At 34.9% G+C, this 19301-nt stretch overlaps 1 protein-coding gene and 1 non-coding gene across 7 annotated transcripts in view; both read left to right on the forward strand.

Annotated features, from left to right (window-relative positions):
* Positions 1-19301, forward strand: part of Agk (acylglycerol kinase) — a 75176-nt gene that overhangs the window by 26137 nt on the left and 29738 nt on the right. For all 6 annotated transcript variants that reach the window (XM_046434190.2, XM_046434189.2, XM_046434188.2 and 3 more), the window contains 5 exons: positions 3334-3409; positions 9788-9880; positions 12530-12562; positions 14067-14161; positions 18476-18545. In XM_046434190.2, coding sequence (XP_046290146.1) covers positions 3334-3409; positions 9788-9880; positions 12530-12562; positions 14067-14161; positions 18476-18545 — 367 coding nt within the window. The remainder of the gene's footprint in view (positions 1-3333; positions 3410-9787; positions 9881-12529; positions 12563-14066; positions 14162-18475; positions 18546-19301) is intronic.
* Trnaa-agc (transfer RNA alanine (anticodon AGC)) lies at positions 18709-18781 on the forward strand. The gene has a single exon. It is a non-coding gene; the product is annotated as a tRNA-Ala (tRNA).

The raw sequence follows: 19301 nt of genomic DNA on the forward strand, positions 1-19301 counted from the left end.
TGTTTTGCTGCTCACTAGCTCTGGGATACTTTGAAGTTACTCTTCTTAAAGCCTCAGATGTTTACTCATCAAAATAGTGATGTCACATGGTGATATCAAAATAGTGATAGTACATTCCATATTGATTAGGTGTCTTGAGTATTAAATGAGACAATGCCTGTGAAGTGTTAAATGCTATTTCTGTTTCATAGTAAGCTCCAGTAGAACAGCATAGAGGCTGTTGTTGGGTGCAGAATACTTGCCACTCTGCTCTCCCACCCTTCCCAAGAGCTCTGCACTTTTTCTGCCAACTTCGGTGTAACTCTTCTGTGCTCTATTCCTTTAGAGACCTTTTAGGTTACTACTTGCTAATTTCTGATGAAGAAGTTTATGGCAGTTTGCTTGAACTATAATCAGTTTCTTCGAGTTTGTATTTCTAAGAGGTACATTTTTTGATGCTAAGGATTAAAGGTAGGCCCTTGAGCATGCTAAGGAATCACTCTATAGCTTAACGTTTTTTATATTAATAATTTTTTTTTCAGAGAAGCTTTATTTTTATTTTTTTTGTGGTGCTGAGTATTGGACCCAGGACCTCCTAGATGGCAGTTTTAGGTTCAGCTTACATTTTAACATGTAAATGTATTTGCATTTTTAAAGATGGTTCTCATTTGAAAGTATAACCTCTATCTAAAGGCAGGGCTAAGATTCTGTCACTCAAGTGGAATCTTTCCTTCCTGAAGGCATTGCCTCTTCTGACAAGGTGAATCCCTCCATGCTTCTAGGATGCAGTTACTCTGAAACTCAGGAATATTTTTTTTATAAGCTTTCACTATTTAATTGCACCATCTTTATCATTGTGGCTCTGCTGTGACACATAATTTATAATTTATCATGTAGCTGTTTCATTATGTAGTACTGGTTTAAAACTTCAGAAGAGCTTTAAGAAATAAGATAACTGTGTATTTAGAGTTAATAAATAATACATTAAAGAGTAATTATTTTGTGCATGTGCCTGAGCCTGGAGATTGCTGTAAGTACATAAAGTTTTTATTTAGCCCTGGTGCTATCTTGCCCTTAATTATATAATAAATAATGTATTTCTTACTGGTAACACTTCTTTTTCAATCTTTTATATAGAACATTATAAGGAGATATCTTCACCTTTATATTAGGGCTTTACTGAACCCAGGACATCACAAAAATATGTGAATAAACATTAAAGGTTCAAGTCTTTTTTCTTTAACTCAGAGGAGGTTATGGATTTATTGAGATTGATATGGCAGATTGAGACTTCTCCAGAGTTTTGCTTTTAGGAAATAAATTTCTACTTTCAACTGCTCCATTCTTATTACTCCAGCAATGATAGCAATTCTGGAAAGAGAACTGTTTGCAGTTATCATTGACTCAACCCTTTATTGCTGGGTTAAGCCCCCAGAAATGCTGAACTGGAAAGGAGAAATGGCCTCTTAGCCTTTTGTGTTCATTCTGATAACCTTGCAGAGCAGTAGACAAGGTAGATTATATTTTATTTATTGTATGCTCAGGTAGGCCTTGATGGTTCTTGTGAAAATTTGTTCAGGTTTCTCAGTTCTATTTTAATTTATAAGAAATGTTGTGTGTTCTGTATGCCATTTGGTGATTATATCTTTTTAATTTACAGGATATTGAATTTGGTCTCTGCATAACTATACATGATTAACATTAGTGGCCTTTGAGTTTCTTTCTAGTATAAAAGTCAAAGAATGCATTGTTGGTAAATAATAATAATAATAATAATAATAATAATAATAATAATAATATTTTTTAGAAAGAAGTTGCATAAATATAGATATAAAAATTTGATGTTTGACATTGAGTTTTTAAAAGCATTATTTGTTTTGTTAGGCGGTAATTGGAAATATTTGGGTAAAAGACTGGTCGGATAATTGGTATGGTTTAACAAAGATTTGTCTTTGAGATTGCCATTGTGGGGGTTTGGGGGGGGGGGGCGGCTTTTGCAATTTCTGCATCCCTTGATTCCTAGACAGTTTTGAGTCCTGACTAAAAATGGGACAAGAGTTCACTATCAGAATGACATGCGTCATAGCTTTAAAGTATACAGAGTACTTCAATTGTTACACAAAGTACATAAAGTATTAAAGAAATGTAACAATGACTTTCATTTTTTTTAAAGAGAGAGAGAGAGAATTTTTAAAAAATATTTATTTATTTATTTTTAGTTTTTGGCAGACACAACATCTTTGTTTGTATGTGGTGCTGAGGATTGAACCTGGGCCGCACGCATGCCAGGCGAGCGTGCTACCACTTTAGCCACATCTCCAGCCCCAATGACTTTCATTTTGAGACATCACCATTATGTCATATTCTTTTCCTCAGAATTTACATGCCTATATTTGGGGCAGGTTTATTCACTCATTTTAAGTTAATTCATCCTGTACTTAGTGAGCAGCTTTGAAACATGTCATGCATAGTCTTAGAAGCTAGATTCAAGGATTAAGGAGGTTTGGCATCTGTTTTTGCAGAACTTTCAGGGTAGTCCTGAGGGCGATCATGGAAATCTCTAGTCCTCATCACTGTGAAAGTATCTAATGGGGTGTGAAAGTGAAGAGGAAGTGCAGAGGAGGGCATGACTGTGCCTGGGGCTTGGGGTCAGCTTCTGACCAGTTCTCCCATAATTACATTAATTTTGAATATTTCCCTTTCTCGGCAGAATGGAAAAGATCTCTGATTTTTCTCCAGGGATTTCACTACAAGTTTAAAACTCAAGATATGGAGATACTCCTAATATTAGAAATTGTCAAAAATGATGTATTTCTTTCCAAATGCTTGTGTTTATTAAGTTAGAATTAAGCAATATTCTGTTAAGTCTGTTCCCTTGGGATGAATGATATTGCAGTGGATACCCTCCCTTTCTTCCACTAGAATAAAAGAATATACCAGGGAGTACAACTAAGGTCCATGAGGATAAATAGTCTTTGGCTCTCTGTGATGTTGTGTCCCCAGCTCCTCCACCTGTGTCCATCACTCAGTAGGCGTTCAGTGAATGCATATTGAGTGAATTGGCACTGTTGTCCAGAGTAGAGCCATGTCTACTGTCTCATCTTCCTCAAGAGGAACACACATGTGCACTATGGGCATCCAAAATGGATAAGAGCTGACTGCATTAGACAAGGGACACACTGTTTTGCTCTCTGTAGAAATTCCTACTCATCAATAAACTTCCCATACCTGAACAAATAAAGAAACATGTTCCTTTGTCTTTCTTATTCTACTCCAGAGAAGATGGTTGGGTTTGGAATCCTTCCTTTTGAGTATTATGTTAAAATATTGTATTTTCCCCCCCTTTGTCTACAGCAAAGCCAGGACTCTGTTTGAAAAAAATGCTGCCCCGATTTTACATTTATCTGGCATGGATGTGACTGTCGTTAAGGTGAGAATGCTCGGGAGTGTTGATTTTTGTCGAAGCCACCACCCCTTTAATGTATCCTCTGCTGTTGTCTTCTTAGCAGAAATCACTTGTCACTTAAGACAAGAGCAAGGAAATCAGTGTTGTATTTTGTTCTGATAATTAATAAAAGCAGTTTTGTTTTTTGTGACATTGTCAGCTTTTCATTTTCACAACAGGATTAAGTGGAGGCATAGAGACCTTGGTTCCTTTCATCTGAGACAGGAGATGGAATTATCTCTTGAAGGATGCAAGTTGTAGTAGCTGACAGAATTCTTTCCTCAAAATAGGAAACCCTCCAGTTTTAGTAATTTAATTTCTTGGTGGTGCTACAAATATATAAATGTTTTTCTTTCTGGTAAGGAATTATCTATAGTGAGGAATTAATGGTAAATCTGTAGCATTTTCAGATTTAGGTGAGAAGAAAATGGAAAAAAAAAGAAATTGTGCTGTTTCAGAAGATGCCGCAAGTCCCTACTTGTTGAATTTTACATATATGGGTGCCTACATTCCATAAGGTGTTTCCAAGTTGGTTGGTTAACCTGTTGCTAGTATTGCACACTTTGACTAAATCACAGAGGTTAAAAGGTGATTTAGTCTGATTATATACAGGTTAACTCTTTTCCAACTTTTCTGAGACATCTTCTAGTTGTTTGTTTTTGGGATGCGAGAACGGGGAGTACCTGCAATGTGTTAGATTCTAGGTAAGAGACATAGAGTAGTTACATGTAAGATTGATATTATCTGTTCTTTGAATGATTGATTGAACTCATGAGTAGAACCATCTGAGCTTCCAGTTGGAGATCTTTGAAGGGAGATTTTCTTTGTATTAAATTTCTTTAATGGTTCTAGAAGTACTCAAGGAATTTGTTCATTTCATCTAAGTTTTCAAATTAGATGGGATCAAGTTTTACATAATATCTTCTTTTTAAGTTTAAATTTATATAGCATCTGAAATGCCTGTTTCATTCTTCTTATTGTTTAGTTTTTCCCTTTTTATTTTTTTCCCCTCAGGAGTCTTATGAGAGGTTTTCCACTATAATTAGTCCTGCCATCTTTTGGCTTGTTCTTATTTTCGTGGGAGATTATATTTTATTCATTTCTAGTCTGTTATTATTTCCTTCATTCTATTTTTTTCTTGTCATTTTGGCATTATAACTTGATGCTTATTTATTCATTCTCATCTTTATTTCGTATTTTATATATTTAAAGCTATAAATTCTATTCTACTGCTTCAGTATTCTATAACTTACTTAAATTTTTTTTCTTAAATCCTTGACATTGAAGACTTTATTCCTGAAGATCATCATGTCTGACAATAAATAAGAGGATAATTTTACAGATGGAGAAATTCTAAAACAGAGAAAGCAAATAATTTCTGTAGGTGAGCCATTGTGCCGTAGGTAAAAATACACAAAGAATTTTTGACTTTAATGATCCATTATTTTATGTTGAAATGTTTTTTTTAGTTAAGGAAATTTTCTTTATTCATTTATCCATTGATGGACACTTAGTTTGCTTCCTATCATGGCTATTGTGAATAATGTTATAGTGAACTTTTAACTTTGACATATAGTACTTTCATTATCATTCATTTCTAAATATTTTCTAATTTCACCATGATTTTTGCTTAATTTGAGCTATTCAAACATGTTTTAATTTCCAGATCTGAAGTTTTTCTCGTTATCATTTTGTTAGATTTTTGATTTAATTTCATTGGTAAAAAAGGTAATCAATATAATTTCATATTTTATTGGAATTTGTATTATAGACCAGAATGTGGTCTTCTTTCATAAATGTTCTGAATATGCCTAAAAATGATTCATATCAATTATTAGGTACCAGGTCCTGTTTATGTTCTTTATGTAAGATCAATGTTAATTATGTGATTCAAATCTCTATATTTCCTGGATTTTTTCTGGTTTAACTTGTCTGTTTCTCTACATAGTTTTGTCCATTTTTGCTATACTTTTGACTGTTGCTGTACTTTTACCTTTAGGGATGTCATATAGTTGGAATCATACAATGTGGTAGCCTCTTCAGGTTAGAGTCTTTCATGTAGCACTATGCTAACTGTTGACTTCTCTCATGTAGCATTTTACCTTCCTCCATTGTCTATTTGTAACTTTATAAGGCTCATTTCTTTTATTTATAAAAGCTATTTGTTGTAGCTAAATATTATTCTGTCATCTGGATATACTGCCATTTATCCATTTACTCACTGAAGTATACTTAGATTGCTTCCTATTTTGGCAGTTATGAATAAAATTGCTACAAATGTGTACTTTTTTGTGTGGACATAAGTTTTTAAGTCATTTGAGTAAATACCTAGGAATGCTATGGCTGGATAATATGTAAGTCTGTTTAGTTTTATAACAAACTGTCAAACGGTCTTCCGAAGCACCTGTAACATTTTGCATTCTGTTGTTCTACATTGTACTCAGCATTTGCTGTTTTCTATTTTGTATTTTAGACATTTTAATAGAGATATAGTGGTATCTTCTTGTTTTAATTTGTAGTTCCCTGCCTGATGACGGTTAATGTTGAGCATATTCCCATATGCTTACTGTCCATCTGCAGATCTTGATGAGGCCTCTATTCAGATCTTTGCTCTTTTAATTGGGTTGTTGAGTTTTGAGAGTTCTTTGTATTTTTTAAAAATAAGTCCTTGAATAAGAAATGTATTTTGTGAATATTTTCTCTCTGTTGTGTCTTGTTTTTCCATTTTCTTAATAGTGTCTTTTTGTTGTTTTTTGTTTTGTTTAGTGCTATTGGGAATTGAACTCAGGGGTACCCTGCTGCTGAGTCACATTCCCAGTCCTTTTTATTTTTTATTTGAGACAGGGTTTCTCTGTGTTGCTCAGGCTATCCTCTAATTGGCGATCTTCCTGCCTCAGCCTCTGGAGTTGCTGGGATTACAAGCAATGCACCACCATACCTGGCTTGATAGTGTCTTTTTCAGAGCTGATGTTTTTCATTTTAATGAAATCCAGTTTACTAACTAGTTTTTTGTTTTGCAGTGCTGGGGATGGAAACCAGGGCCTCCTGTATGCTAGGCAAGTGCTGTACCACTGAGCTATAACCCCAGCTTTGTTAATTTCTTCTTTTATGGATCTTGCTTTTGGTAATGTAGCTAAAATTTCATTATCAAGCCCAAGATCTCTTAGACTTTTTCCTACATGATCTTCTGGAAGTTTTATTGTTTTTGCATTTTACCCTTAGTTCAGTGATCCACTTGGAGTTAGTTTTTGTGAGAGACGTAAGGTCAGTAACTAGGGTTTTTTTTGTTTATTTGTTTTGTTTTTTGTGTCATTAGGCTACTTTTTTGTCATTAGGCTACTTTTTTGTTCTTCCTCTTTTAGGACATTTCATATTTTCTTCCCAAGATCAGCACCTCAAATGCATTATTCTTATTAATGTAATCTTCTTAATTATGGTCTGCTAAATCTGTCAAGATCTTTTTGAATTCTTTCATTGATGAACCTATTCATGTATATTAATTGTTCTTGAAAGTATTCAAATATACCTATTCATATATATTGTATTTGGAAGTATTTATTGAGTGCCTACCATAAGCTAAGACCAGTTCTCGGTATTGAGTATATATTCTAAACAAAAGAAACCATCTGTCCTGAAAGAGCTTTCTTTCAAAGTTTGAAAGGAAGAAACACAGACAAAAAATAAATGTACAAAAAAACAACTGCTTTGCCAGATAGTGCTGAGTGCTAAGAAGAAAGATGAAGAGGAAACTTTAATGAGGGGGCTCGTTAAAATGAGATGGCCAGGGAAGACTGGTCTGATAAAATGATCTTCGAAGGAGTCACATGATTGCTTGAGAAAAGAGAACATGGGCCAAAGATATCACATATAGAAAGGCTCTGAGGCATGTTGGGGGAATAGTAAGTGCGATGAGCAAAGGGAGAGAGGTTGGAGAAGTAAGGGAAAGCAAGATTGTCAGCTTTTTACCATTTACATATCCAGTCAATTACTTTTTGTCCTAATTGTTGACAAAGGGTTTAGGAGGAGGTTAAAGGAAAAGCCCTGATGAAATGTCCTTAATCTTCTGATAATTGACATTCTGCTGAGCCTTTTGCTTTGGGGGCACAAACATTCCATTGGTTGCTAATCTGTTGCATTGTATTCTAGCATCTTGTTTCCACATTTCTCCACCTTGTCCACAGCGGGATCATGGAATAACTTGTCAGGGGCCTTGCTGAAGACCAGGTACAATGTGGTTGTATAATATCCCAACCTCTTGAGCTAAAAATTTGTCAAAGAAGGAAATGAGGATCTTAGTGAACCCATGCTGATTCCTAACACACACCCATTTCTGGGTGTTCACAAGCCCTTTAAATCAAGATTGACTGGGCATATTCCTTTTTAAGCAACCAAATATTTGTAAATGTAACTCTGAAGCAAATCATTTCCTTTTTAGAATAAAAGTAGAAAAATTAAACGATGTCATTTTAGGGACCTCCTTTTTCCTCTGAATTAATGTCATATTAGGACTTAGTAACCTGTGACTCCTTGCTGGGTATTTTCTCACACTGTCCAACAGTTCAGTTCAATTCTGACACCAGCTTCCACCATGAGCATAGACTCCATAGGTGAAAGGCTCAGTCCTACCAAGACCACCCTCAGTGCAGGACCAGTTGAAATATCAGAAGTAGGAGGTCACTGTGCTTCTGACCATCGAGCTGTGAATGGAGGTTCCACAACCCTTCCTCAGGTTTGATAATTTGCTAGAATAACTGAAACTTGGGAAAACACTTTTATTTTGTTTACTGATTATGATAAAGGATACAACTCAGGAATAGCCAAATGGAAAGATGCATATGGCAAGGTATGGAGGCAGTGGGGTTGGCACAGAGTTTCCATGCCCTCTGGATGTGGCGCCCTCACAGCAACTGGATGTGTTCACTAACTAGAAACTCCCAGACTCTTGAAAACATGAGGGTTTTTATGGTGTCCCATTAGTAAGCATGACTGATTAAATAACTGACCACTTGTATGTGAACTCAGTCTAAAGTCTCCTGCCTTGCTTGGTGGCCAGGGGATAAGGCTACAAGTTCCAGCTCCCTAAGTCCTTTGCTGGTCTTTCTGATGCCAACCCCCATCTTGAAGCTATCCAGGGCTTTTGGAGAGTCACCACTAAAGCACACACTCAAGTGTGGTTGAGAGGGCTTGCTATGAACAACAAAAGACCTCTGTCACTTGGTAAATTCCAGGAGCTCTGCCAGGAACCGAGGACAAAGAACACATTTTTATTCTACCATAGGTGCGTTAGCCCATCTGAAATCTAGATATTTGTGTATTCATGTACCTAGAGTACTTTCAATTGGAAGAAGTATTTTCTTCTTCAGTGTCACTTGCATTATGTGTTTTAAAGTTTATTGTGGGGTTTAGAGACACACATATTATTGGTGACTGAAATGTTTCATTTAAGTCCATGCATGTATCTGAGATGAAATGTTGTCAGCAGATGGTAAGGCTTAAGTATTCTTTTATGACAACTTTGAAACATACCTGTATTTCTTCACTTGATCTTAGCCAAAAGGCCGAGAAGCGATAATACCTGTATTTCTTTATGCACAATCACAACCAAACAATCACCTTGTATTATTTAGTACAGTACCAATTATGAACATTTGCCTGTCTAGTTGTCTTACATTATGCTTTATAAAAGTAGAACAAGGAAGCTATTATTACCCCTCCTCAATACATAATTTCATTGATAAGGAAATTAAGACCTGGAGAGTTGATGGCCACTCAGCTAGAAAGTAGCAGAGTTGGGATTTAATAAGTCTCTTGGGCTCTGAAATTTGTGCTCTTTTCATTACCTCTGCGTCTCCCTATTTGCATATACACTTGACTTCCCTGCCTTCAGATGAAAAGCAGTGGGTAAATGATGTAATGGAATCTGCACAGGACTGTAAATGAGTCCTTTAACTAGCTAACTGTATGACTAGGGCAAATCATTGGGTTTGAATTTTGTTTTTGAAGTAAAGAGCTGACTAGATAATTTCTGAAGTTCCTTCTTACTCTAAAAGTATAAAACTATAAAACAATATGTAATTGCTTTGATAAGCTGTTTGTTTTTTCATGTCTATCAATTATGTAAGACTTAAGAAAAGAGTCAGTGTAAACTTTAAAGAAAGTACCCCACATTTTATTATTTTTCTTTTTATTTGTTGTAGTTGGACACAATATCTTTATTTTATTTATTTATTTTTATGTGGTACTGAGGATCGAACCCAGTGCCTTACATGTGCTACAACTGAGCCACAATCCAGCCCCAGTATCTCACATTTTTAACCTTGACCTAGGATGATAACTTTACCAAAGTCTTCTTTTGTATTTCAGACAGATTATGAGGGACAAGCCAAGAAACTCCTGGAATTGATGGAGAGCACAGATGTGATCATTGTTGCTGGAGGAGATGGGACACTGCAAGAGGTATGACTCTTTCTCTTTGAGGCCATTTGAAGATGAGAAAAATGGAAATTAGATTTGAGAATAATGGAGTATAGTGTTATAGTTAAACTTTATTCTTTGGGATTGTTGCTGTCAAACTAGTATATTTCTAAATTTTTCTCACACTTTTATTTCTTTTTTTCTTTTTTGGTAAGTCCTCTATCCATCACATAGAAAGGCTTATATATCATCAAACTGAAGTTTGATAAAACTGAATAAAAAATGAGGAAAAATGGTGGTGGGTTTGAAAACCCTTAGAAAGTAGCCCTGTTTGTAATAGAATCATAGTTTCTATTATGAGAAATATTCCTTACCAAATAAACTTAAAGATTCCTTTTAAGAAAATGGGTAATTGCCCATTCTCACATCATCACTGTCATATTTAATGTTATTTCTTAATTCTGCATTTTTAGGAAGAGAGGCTACATGTTCAGATGTATGCATGTGTTTTTTTATTTTTTGTTTTCTACATTGCTGGGCATGGAACTCAGGGCCTAGCATGTGTTAGGCAAACACTCCCACTGAACTACACGTGCAAACCTGCCTTTGCTTTACTGTTACATAGCTTCAATAAGATACCACTACATACCTGTTAGAATGACTGAAATCTAAAACACTCACAATATCCAATGCTGCTAAAGGTATGGAATAAGAGGAACTTTCATTCATTGATGGTGGGAATGTGAAATGGTTTAGCCACTTTGTACCTATTGGGACAACCAAAATTCACAATAAACAAAATAGAAAATGGTACAGCCACTTTGGAACAGTTGGATAGTTTCTCACAAAACTGAATATATTTTCCCCATATGGTCAGGTTTCTTAGTATTTTCCAAAGGCATTGAAAACTCAGTGTCCACACAAAAACCTGCACATAAATGTTTATAGCAGCTTTATTCACAGTAGCCAAACTTGGAAGGTATAAGGTATCCTTTACTAGGTGAATGGATAAATAAAGAATGGTATAGACAGATAATGAAATATTATTAAGCACTAATAGAAATGAACTATCAGGCCATGGAAAGACTTGCAGGAAGCTTAAATGCTTATTACTAAGTGAAAGAAGCCAACATGAAAAGGCTGCACACTCTCTGATTCTAACTACTTGACATCTGGGAGAAACAAAACTATGGAGACTGTAAGATCAGCCTTGAGTTGACAAAATGTTTTTAAGAAGTTGGTAGAAGAGAGGGATGCCTAGGCAGAGCAGAGAGGATTTTTAGGACAACAGTAGTACTCTTATATAATGATGGATGCATGTCTTTATATATTTTTTGAATCCCAGAGAATGTGCAACACACAGTGGACCCTAATATCAACTGTGGAGTTTGGGCCATAATGATGATTGATATAGGTTCACCAATTTTAAGAAGTGTACCACACTGTTGGGGGATGTTGGTAATGGGGTATACATTTGTGGAGTTTGGGGTCTATGGGAAATCAATGTCCTTTCCTATCAATTTTTCTTTGAACCTAATACTGTTTTTTAAAAAGAAAGTTTATTAATTTAAAAAAGTGACACATCCTTGAAACTTACTTTGGTCCAGTAAGGATGGTATGTCGTCCTGCAGGTGCTCTTCTTTCCCTGTAGCACACCAGTGCTGCTGGTGCACACTGGAAACCCCTCAGAACTCTGTCCAGGGGATGTCACCCATTGTTCTGGTGTTCCTTCTACACCCAGGCCTCATTTCTTATCACCTGTCATCTCTGTTGGGTGGTGTCATCAGTGTACAGTGATGAGAAGCTAGCAGCAGACAGGCTGTCTGTCCTATGTTTGACTTGGCACTTATGTAAGCCTTAGTGAGCTTTTTAAAAGGCTGTGCTAATGATCTTGTAATTGTTTTTATGGCTTTTTAATGAAGTGTGAAGAATACTGATAGCATTGCCTACAAAGAGTGAAGTAGACCACTTGACAGCCCCATTTAATCCTGAAACTCTGTGGGGTGGGAGAAGATCAAGGGAGGAGATTTGTGTTAGCCTTGACTTGACAAAATGTTTTTAAGGAAAGACAACAAATTGTATATTTGGTATAATCATGGTCATATTAAAATAGGTATTGATTAAAAAATTTTTTTGAGAAGTATTCCAAAATTTTAAAAAGTGATTAATATTGGTTATTCATTATTGTAGAATAATGAGAAATTACTTTTTCTTCTGGTATTTTTCATAACTTTATAAGAATAGTATCTCCCTTGTCTTCATATTCCTCAGTAAGAAATATTTATTGTGTGCAGGTTTCTCTTGAGTGTAGCAAGTTGTTTTTTCCTTTATATATACTTTGTAGTAGCAAACTAGTCTCTTATATAATTGATGTGTGCATCACAGTTATATAAAAAAGCATGTAGACATTATAAGATTATGTTTTGTAGAACTTAAAACATGATTTTACTAATGTGGAGTTTTTGTAATTATTTTATCTTAGTCTTTATTGATCATAGGTTAATAGTAATAATATCTAATTTAGCTCATAATATTTTGGAATACTGTATGTTTTAAGATCCATTTTATCATTTAACATAATTTCTAGGAAGAAAACAAGTAAATTTGTGGTCCGTGAAAATTGAGCCCAATTTTGTTAGGATAAAGGAAAAACATATTCATGATATGATATTTTTATATATATATTTGTAGGTTGTTACTGGAGTTCTGCGAAGAACAGATGAGGTGAGCTTTTAAGAAAGAGTAATTGGCTGGATTTGGTGGTGCATGCCTGTAATCCCAGCAACTCAGGAGGCTGAGGCAGGAGGATCAGAAGTTTGAGCCCAGCCTTGGCAACTTAGTGGGACCCTGTCTTAAAATAAAAAATAAAAAGTATTGGGGATATAACTCGGTGGTAAAGCTCCTCTGGATTCAGTCCTCAATACAAAACAAAAAGAGAGAGTAATTATATTTTAGCTTTTACTTTTCTGTTTGTTTTTTTCCCTCTTTTTTCTTTTACTTTTTTTTTTCTCCGTTTTATATTTTAAAGCAAGCACAAGTTGTGATTAGAATGGATTTTAGTAAGGAGAGTACCACTGCCTTTTCATAGGGTGCTCATCAACCCATGGTGGACTTTCTAATTGGTAACCCAGGGTATCCAATAGCTTTTAACAATCATTGTTTAGAATATAAAATTTTGCTATGGTATCTTTTCCTTAAGGAATTCCTTCATAAATAAATCATGGTATGGTCACCTAGTGAAAACCAGCCAGCAGTTAAAAGAAAGAATTAGATCTATAGTATCTATATGTTTAAATCTCAAATATTGAATTTTAAAAGAGAGGTTGCTGAAGAATGTGATGCATTTCTACAAAGTTTTAAAATTCATAAAGCAATACTGCATATCATTAATGGGTGTCTAGATATGTAGCAAGAGTGATAACATGGGTAGAAAGGAATCCCACTGGCCTGTCTTCTGTTTGAAGGATAATGGTTTTCTCTGGGAAGGGAGAGACAAGAATAGGAGGAGAAGGAATTTCAAGTTATCAGTGCCATTTTATTACTTAAAACAGCTGAAGCAAAATGGCAATTGTTAACATTATTAAAATCTGGGTTGTAGACTCATGGTTGTTTTTAATATCCATGTACTTTTCTATAATAATTTAAAATAATTCATAATTAAAAACAACCTTCTCAGTAAGAGAAAAACTGTGGTAAGAGTAAACTGTGCTCAAAATAGTTTTCATGAACCTTATAGTGTGTACTGTATTTGTGGCATTTAATTAAATTGACCACTATTCTATTACCTTCTGCTACTTAAACTTGCTTATTCTCTTTGTTTTATTTGTACTTGAGGTAATTTATAGTGTCCTTTCACCTGCTCACTGTTCAATGATAGGTATTTTTCTTGAATTTTATCTGCAGCTTTTTCAAGTGGTGTGATAACAATGCAGTCTCTGTCACACTAGTACATTGATCCAATATCTACAAGACCCTCATTATCTTAATTATGTTTCTTCCAAACAGTGGTCATTAATGAGAACCCAAATGTTTCTCTAAATTCTAAATTATTCTAGAAACTATTCTCTTAGTGGTATTCGATTACTGCTCTAGGGTTATGGGAGGGACAGTGGGGAGGCAGATGGAGGGCTTAATAACTTTGTCCTGGTAGACATACTTGTGTCTCTTTGTTAAGACTCATTTTCTAACTTTAACAATATAACTTTTCTCTTCTTTTTTTTCCTCCCAGGCTACCTTCAGTAAGATTCCCATTGGATTTATCCCACTGGGACAGACCAGTAGTTTGAGTCATACCCTCTTTGCCGAAAGTGGAAGCAAAGTCCAGTAGGTTGTCAATGTGGAATGTTAGCATTTGTGAGTGAGCGAGCTTGGGGATAAAAAAATCACGTTTGATGTCCTTTTGTTTTTTGAGTTTGATGGCTTAAAAAACTTCCAATAATTGGGAGGAAGACCTAAATCAAGGTTCAACTTTTCAGTTCACTGGGAAGTTTCCCAGTTGGGTTGTGGGACTCTGCTAGGTCACATGTGGAGATGAGTACTTCATGTTCTTTATCAGTTATAAAGATGGTATTTCTGAACCAAACTGTTCTTGCACTTTTACACTGTAAGATTCCTTTAGAAAGGCAGATTTGCACTGACCGTTTGTTTATTGTAAGTATGCTCCATGCGAAATTATCAAGTCTGTTGTGAAGTTTGAACTGGTAATCTTGACTTTATTATCTTGATAATATAAATAGATAATAACCATTAAATATAATCACATCCTTTTGGGGCGCCCTAAAGTGGTAGGCAGTAGATAAAGCAGAGGAGAAAAGCAGTGTGGCTCTGACATCTGTATTAAATCGCTATGAGTCTAACAATGTGTTCAGAAATCAGGCAAATTGTAGTCCTGTTTTTGTGAAAGCATTATGGAAACAAAGCCCTAGTCTTTCAAGAAGATAGGGATCTTGAATTTGAGGACTGGATTTCACAGTGATTAATAACATAATCTTGAGCAAATGGTTGTCCAGGAAATCTAAGTAAGTGGAGCACTGAGAGAGAGTTATATGATCTTTAAAGTAAGCTTTGTGACACATTAGAGGAAGTCAGTAAGTAAATATTAGTTGAATTAATTAATTAAAATTTCCTTATGACTTTTCTAATTATTACCTTCTAGAATTAATAATACTCAGGCAATTTTCAATTTGGGGTAAGGATTTCTTTCCTTCTTTAGAATTGTTTGATTAGGCTAGTTTTTGTAGATTTTTTTTGTTGCTGTTGTAATTTTAGGAGCCACCTATTATAACTTAATAGTTCTGAATGTTTTATAAAAGTCTTGGTGCCTGTATCAAACACTAGGTGTGCACATAGGCATATATAAGACATATATTCAAACATCACACATGCTTCAAACTTGAGTATAATGGTGATCATTCAGCTATTCACCAACCATCCTGAGGCTGAGCAAACAGAGAGGCTGTTTTAATTGGTACTTTTTGGCCCAATTTAGAATTTTCAAGGGACAATAGTAATGACAAATGAATTACTCAAACATTTTTTGCCTCTCTGAGATTAATCCTATCTGGTTCAGGTCTTGGTTACATTATAGAACTTGTCTTCCCTTGTGTTGGTAGAAGTTATTTGAACTGCTTTAGCCAACATCTGCAAATACCATATGCCAGTGATCAGAGTAGGCAATTGATTTGGAGAACCCTTTGCTTTTCCCAAAGCCAGTTTATCTGGAGTGTGGCAACCCTTAGAATCGGAGATAGCACTCAATTTTTTGGAAGCTGATTTTCCTCTGTTGTTAAACTATTGTTATTGCTGCTTCCATTTATAATTTAAAGATTTATAAAGCTTAATTTATAAACATGCCCCTGGGCTCTTAGGTAATCAAGTAATTCTGTCCTAGATTACAATTTCGTAGACCTCTTAACCTGGCAGTTGCCTAAAGCTCTTTAAAAAGAACACAGCTTTGCTTTTTGCTCTGCTGCCAAGATTTCTTGTATTATAATTGCTACAAGGAAAAAGTATGGGTTTTTTTTGGAATTTGAAATGTTGCAGGTAAATAATCCTAAAAGTGCTATTTGTGCTTTAGTACTACTTGATTTAGAACTTTCGGTTATATTGTTGGAGAATGATGAACTTCAGGTTGCATTTTAGTTGTCTTCTGTCTGAACAACTCTATGACCATAATTTGATAACCTAGATGACATGGACCAATTTGCCAAAATTCATACAAAAAGAAATAAACAGTAGTAAATGGATAAATAAACAGTAGGTAAATGGTAAATTAATAACCTGGTACATGCAGACAATTGGAATATTATTCAGCTCTAAAAAGAAATAAGCAAAGAAATGAGCTGTCAGGCCATGAAAGACACAGAGGAAGCTGAAATTCATACTGGTAAATTAACACTGCCAATCTGAAAAGGCTACACAGTGTATGGTTTCAACTATTTGACTGTGGAACTATGGAGACAAAAAAGATCAATGGTTGCCAGAGTGGGGCAAAGAAAGGGTTGAATAGGCAGAGCAGAGAGGATTTTTAGGGCAGTGAAACTATTCTATATGATACTATAGTGATAGATGTGTGTCTTTATATGTTTGTTAAAATCCATAAAATGTGCAACATACAGTGAACCCTTATATAACTCTGGTATTTGAATGAGTGGATGTAGTTTGCCAACTGTAACAAATGTAACAACCACTCTAGAGCAGAATGGTGATGACTGAGGAGGCTGTGTATGTGTGAGTGCAGGGCTAGTGGGGGGAATCTCTGTACCTGCCTCTCAATTTTGCCATGAACCTAAAACAGATCTAAAAAAATTAAGTATTAGCAGACTTAGAATAGTATTTTCAAACTTAATTGTCCTTGCTTAAATAAGCACAAGGAAAGGACTCTTAGTTTCTCCTCAATTTGGCAACATTAACATGGACCTCTGTGGCTACTCTTTCTCATCATTCATTGTATTCATTTGAATCTCACCATTAAGATTCACTCACCTGGGACAATTTTAGTAATTTTAGTATCAATACTATATTGAACATATCAAATATATTTAAATCTATGAATGATTTCATAGTTCTACTAAGAAAATAAAAATGAAAACTGATCACTTACAGATGATACCAGGAAATGCATACATATAAAATGTGTGTGTGTGTCTGTATATATACAGACACACACACACACACACACACACATATTAAATGTTCAATGAAGAAATTTGAACATTGACTAAATATGTTGACAGGGAATTTTAAAATATTTTAGGTATGATAATGTATATCATGGTTTTTAAAAGCACCTTTATCTTTTGGAAATTCACATGAAATAATTATGCATGAAGTATCAAGATATCTAAGATTGGCTTTAATTGATAGAAGAGAGGGGATATGTGAGGGATAGAAAGGAAGTAAGATTGTCTGAATTAGTTGATAATCGTCTAGGCTGGGTGAGGAACATACAGGAATTGGTGGTACTACTTTCTGTACTTTTTACAGAATAAAACAATTCATTCAGAAAATATTGAGTGTCTACATGTGCCATGCACTATGCTAGATTTAGGTTTTACATTGATCGGTAAAAGCACGTAAATCATTACTAACCTTATAGAACTTTCAGCTCTCAGGAGGCATATGGTAAAGAGATTCACAGAGTATGATAAATCATGATCTCTGAAGGGACATTAACAGTTTAGTGAATGAGAATTATAGGGAAAGCCCTCACTGCAGGCTGAATGGGGTGGGTCTCTGAGATGGTGGTATTTCAACCAAGACCTAAAGGATGAGAATGGCCAGCCATGAGAGACTGGAGATGGATTATAGGACCTGGAGGTGAGAGGAAGTACTTGACATAAGTCCCCTCATTTTTTCACTCTGAGAGCAATTATCTTCTTGTCTAACCACTTGCTGGTGTAATATTTATTTTTTGACTATTCCTTGTATATTTATGTGTGTCTAATCTTAGCTCCAATTAAAGAAGAAACTCCAGAACTACATAGTGCTCTGAATAGATGTCAGTAGCATGTGACTTTGACGAGTACTTTTCAAAAGACTGTCAGGTCGTAAATACGAATAGTCTTGAGTCTTTGAGCAAAAGAATCATCAATTAAAATGAAGTATATCCTAGTAATCCTGGAAAATAAGAGAAATATGTCTTGGGTTCTGGATTATATTTTGTTAAGATAGCTACAACAAATCCTGTCCTTTATTTACCCTTTTGTCTGTTAGAGTATAAAGATATACTATTTTTTTTGAAGTGCCTGAATTTCTTACAATGAATTAAAGATGTTATATTATTATTATTATTATTTATTTAAGTACCATGTTTTCCTATGATTGAATATAAGGCACAATGGAGAGACTCAATAAATGTTAAATAAGTGATTGATGCCTTGTACAAACTTCTCTTTGCCAAAGCCTTCTCTTTTGAGTCTGTATCAGAGGCTTCTACCATATTTATATCAGTTATAAATATATAAATAAATATTTAAATAAATATTCTTTTATACTCCTTTGTTCTGCTTTCTTGGATTATTTTGAAAGACATCTTCCTTACCCATCTACTCCTATTCTAGGCGGGAATGTATATGTGGTGGGGGGAGAGATGTTGCTTATTTTTCAGAGCATAATTTCCTCTTTGTTCCTATTTAGACATATTACAGATGCCACACTTGCCATTGTAAAAGGAGAGACAGTTCCACTTGACGTCTTACAGATCAAGGTAAAGTCTTTCCTTCAGATTTTGAAAAAATTATGGAAGTAGTAGACATGTACATGTAAAAGAAAATTAAATGTTGTGGTTCAAATTAGACTGCAATGAATAGTCCCTCTTCCCTCCCTATTCCAAGTATTAATCTCCAGAACAAAACTCTTATGTGCTGGTTGGGGATATAGCTCAGTTGGTAGAGTGTTTGCCTAGCATGCACAAGGCTCTGGGTTCAAACACCAGCATCACCACCACCACAAAAAAAAAAAAAAAAAAAAAAAAAAAAATTATGCATTAAATCACTAATTAATATGCTTATGATCCTACTTTTTAAAGATATTGTGTGTGGTAGGGACTGAGTGTACATCTCAGTGGTAGAGTGTATTCTTAACATTTCCAAGGGCCTGGGTTTGATCCATGGTACTACATGCACACATGCAAGTAAAAAAAAAATATCATGGTAAACATCACATAAACAAAATTTACTATCTTATCTATTTTAAGTGTATACTACTTCAGTAGTATTAAGTATATGATGCTATTTTTTAATGTATCAGCTTTTTTCTTGACTTCTGTTTTGAATTCCTCTATATGTCTTCCTAATGAGTTGCATCTCTATTTTCAGTTCTTCTGTTGACTGTCTTTGGATCACAAGCAATTTATCTGTTCATATGGTTGTTCTGAATATTAAGAGAGCTCATAAAAATAAAGTCCTTAGGACAGTGACTGATTTCATCTCACTTGTTTATATAGTGGCCACTTCTTTCTCCT

The sequence above is a fragment of the Marmota monax genome, unplaced genomic scaffold, assembly GCF_021218885.2.
Source record: "Marmota monax isolate L192 unplaced genomic scaffold, Marmota_monax_Labrador192_F-V1.1 WCK01_AAM20220418_F8-fsc00122, whole genome shotgun sequence".
NCBI classification, from domain to species: Eukaryota; Metazoa; Chordata; class Mammalia; order Rodentia; family Sciuridae; genus Marmota; species Marmota monax.